Source organism: Marmota monax, unplaced genomic scaffold (assembly GCF_021218885.2).
Source record: "Marmota monax isolate L192 unplaced genomic scaffold, Marmota_monax_Labrador192_F-V1.1 WCK01_AAM20220418_F8-fsc00560, whole genome shotgun sequence".
Classification (NCBI taxonomy): Eukaryota; Metazoa; Chordata; class Mammalia; order Rodentia; family Sciuridae; genus Marmota; species Marmota monax.
Window position 1 is genome coordinate 176,877 of NW_026694225.1, and position 2,615 is coordinate 179,491.

The window sequence follows — 2,615 nt, forward strand, 5'->3', positions numbered from 1 at the left end:
TTTCTTTTTTTTTTGCAGGTTCTTTCAGATTTTCTATTATGTGAAGTCCTTTAGTTGCCTGGAAGTAGGTTTTATTTTTGAGAACACTTATCCTGAAACTCTTTCCTTGCAAGGAAAGGAATGATGTAAAAAGTCAAAGACACATATTTAGAGATCAACAATCTTTTCAGTACACATAGAATACTTTTACACTAGAAAATTCCCTTACTTATTTAAGAACAATGCAATTCTTTTGACTGAGTCCTTGAAGGCCTGTTTTACTTGCTTGTTCCTCAGTGTGTAAATGAAGGGGTTCAACATGGGACTGATGGACGTAACAAGGACTGTCACCCCCTTGTTAATAACCACTGAGTCTTTTGCTGCAGGCTTAACATAAATGAAGATACAGCTCCCATAGGTTATGGAGACCACAATCATATGGGAAGAACAGGTAGAAAATGCCCTTTTCCTTTGTTGGGCAGAAGGGAATTGCAGAATAGTTATAATGATGTATACATAGGATAGAACAACACATATGAGAGTCATAATAAAAGTTAAAACAGCACAAATTATAACCATCTGCTCTATGAGCCATGTTTCTGTGCATGAGATTGTTAGGATGGGTTCTGCATCACAGGCAAAATGGTCAATAACATTAGAGTTGCAGAATTCCAGATTCAGGACCAAGCTAAATGGTGGGAGTATGACCAACAAAGCAGCTGTCCAGCAACAAAGGATGAGTCTTCTGCAGACCCTGGTGTTCATGATGGTCACATAGTGTAGGGGTTTGCAGATAGCTATGTATCGGTCGCAGGACATGGTGGCGAGGAGAAAAAATTCTGTTACACCAAAGAGATCAGTGAAAAATATCTGAATGGCACAACTGTTATATGTGATGGACTTATCCCCTGTTGATAAGCTGTACAAGTATCTGGGAATACAAGCAGTTGTGAATGAGATTTCTAAGAAGGAGAAGTTTTGTAGGAAAAAGTACATGGCAGTTTTGAGGCTTGCATCCAGGAAGGTGAGGGAGATGATTGCCAGATTCCCAGTTATACTCAGCACATAGGTGAGAAAGAGAAAGATGAAAATCAAGACCTTCAGTTGTGGGTCATCTGTAAGTCCCAGCAGGATAAATGTAGTTATTGTGTGATTTCTCATAAGTGGATCCTGACTTCTACTTAATTTGCATTTCAAATTCGGAGATGTTTGTGTAGGATAGTAATTCACAGAGGAAGAACCTGGAAAACCCATTCACATGTATTTAACTATTTTGTTTACAAATATTGTCATTCACTGGTAGCATAGGTTCTATAATCATATATTTTTGGTCATTTCAGTGTAGATTAAAAAATCAAATTGCATTATCTATACCAATTACAAAATGTTATGGTTGCTTCCTTATTATTGCATTCTGTTCTTATTTTTTATTTTACCTGCATCTCAGATTTTATTTTCCCCAACAGTTAGATTTGACTACTAGTGGTTTTCTGAGATTGAGCAAGTTTCCTTATTCATACTGTGAACCCTAAAGCTGAACCATAAATTTTCTTTTTCATATTTATGTTTCCTTGAAGTTTTGTTATTAATATAATTATATCACACAGAGAGTTAATTATATAGGCTCTCCTTCTGTGGCTGAGGATGTCAAGTACACTTGTGTTTTCTGTAAACAACTACTTCCTTACTTATTCCCCTGGTTTTTCCTCATAATTTTCTATTTAAAATACTCCTTTCCTATTGCAGTACATAAGAAAGAGTATTTTGAGGTTGAATTTATTGTATAGGATGATAATATAAGTTAGGTTTGGAATATATACCTGATAAAAATCACATTTTTTAATTCTTTTAATGTCTATAAGTGTGAAGCACAGTCCAAAATACTGCATTAGTATCCCAACTTCCAAAATATATCAGGTTTAAACTATTACATATTTCTTCAAGCATGATTTAATTTCACTGTGACTCAGTTTGTTAGTGTAAAATGGAAAATAAAATATTTCTCTTCATACATGTACTCTGTGATAGTATATTATACAAAATATTAATGAAAGTACCTAACAATGAGTAATAAATATAATTTAACTACTTCAGTGCCCTGGTTCATAATTATTTTCCTTTTATTGGTTACCATACGTTCAATCATTATTATACTGAAATCATGTTTTGCCCCCATGTTTTTAAATATATGAATTACATGAAAGTTTATCAAATACCTCCCTTTTTCTGTTGAAGGTTAGGAAATTTCTAAGTATAATGTTATCATGTGTGTTTTCTTTATTTGCTTTTCCTAATTTTGAGACAGGGTCTAACAAATTGCCCAGGCTGGCCTTGAACTTGTGATTCTCCTATCCCAGCCTCTCCAGTCACTGAGATTATAGGAATGTGCCACCCTTACCAGCTCAGAAGTGTTTTCAACCACACAGTATTTCTAGTAGCCTCTGTTAACTTGCTGATTGTTACATACATACAAACCTGTCACCTTTTTGCTTTGTTATTTCTAGACATTTTTTTCTTGCTGCTGTCTTTTATGTTGATAGTTCTTAGTGCTTCATTATTTCTTTCTGATAGATTATTTTCCTGAATTTCTCAGCTCTAAAAAGTTATTGCTCTTTATGATCTCAATCTGTTAATTA

At 34.3% G+C, this 2,615-nt stretch overlaps 1 protein-coding gene across 1 annotated transcript; it reads right to left on the reverse strand.

The window, feature by feature from the left end:
- Positions 1–204: 204 nt before the first annotated feature.
- LOC124108152 (olfactory receptor 6C2-like) lies at positions 205–1,140 on the reverse strand. The gene has a single exon (XM_046466482.1). It carries the CDS (start codon positions 1,138–1,140, stop codon positions 205–207), a length of 936 nt encoding a protein of 311 aa, XP_046322438.1.
- Positions 1,141–2,615: the final 1,475 nt, after the last annotated feature.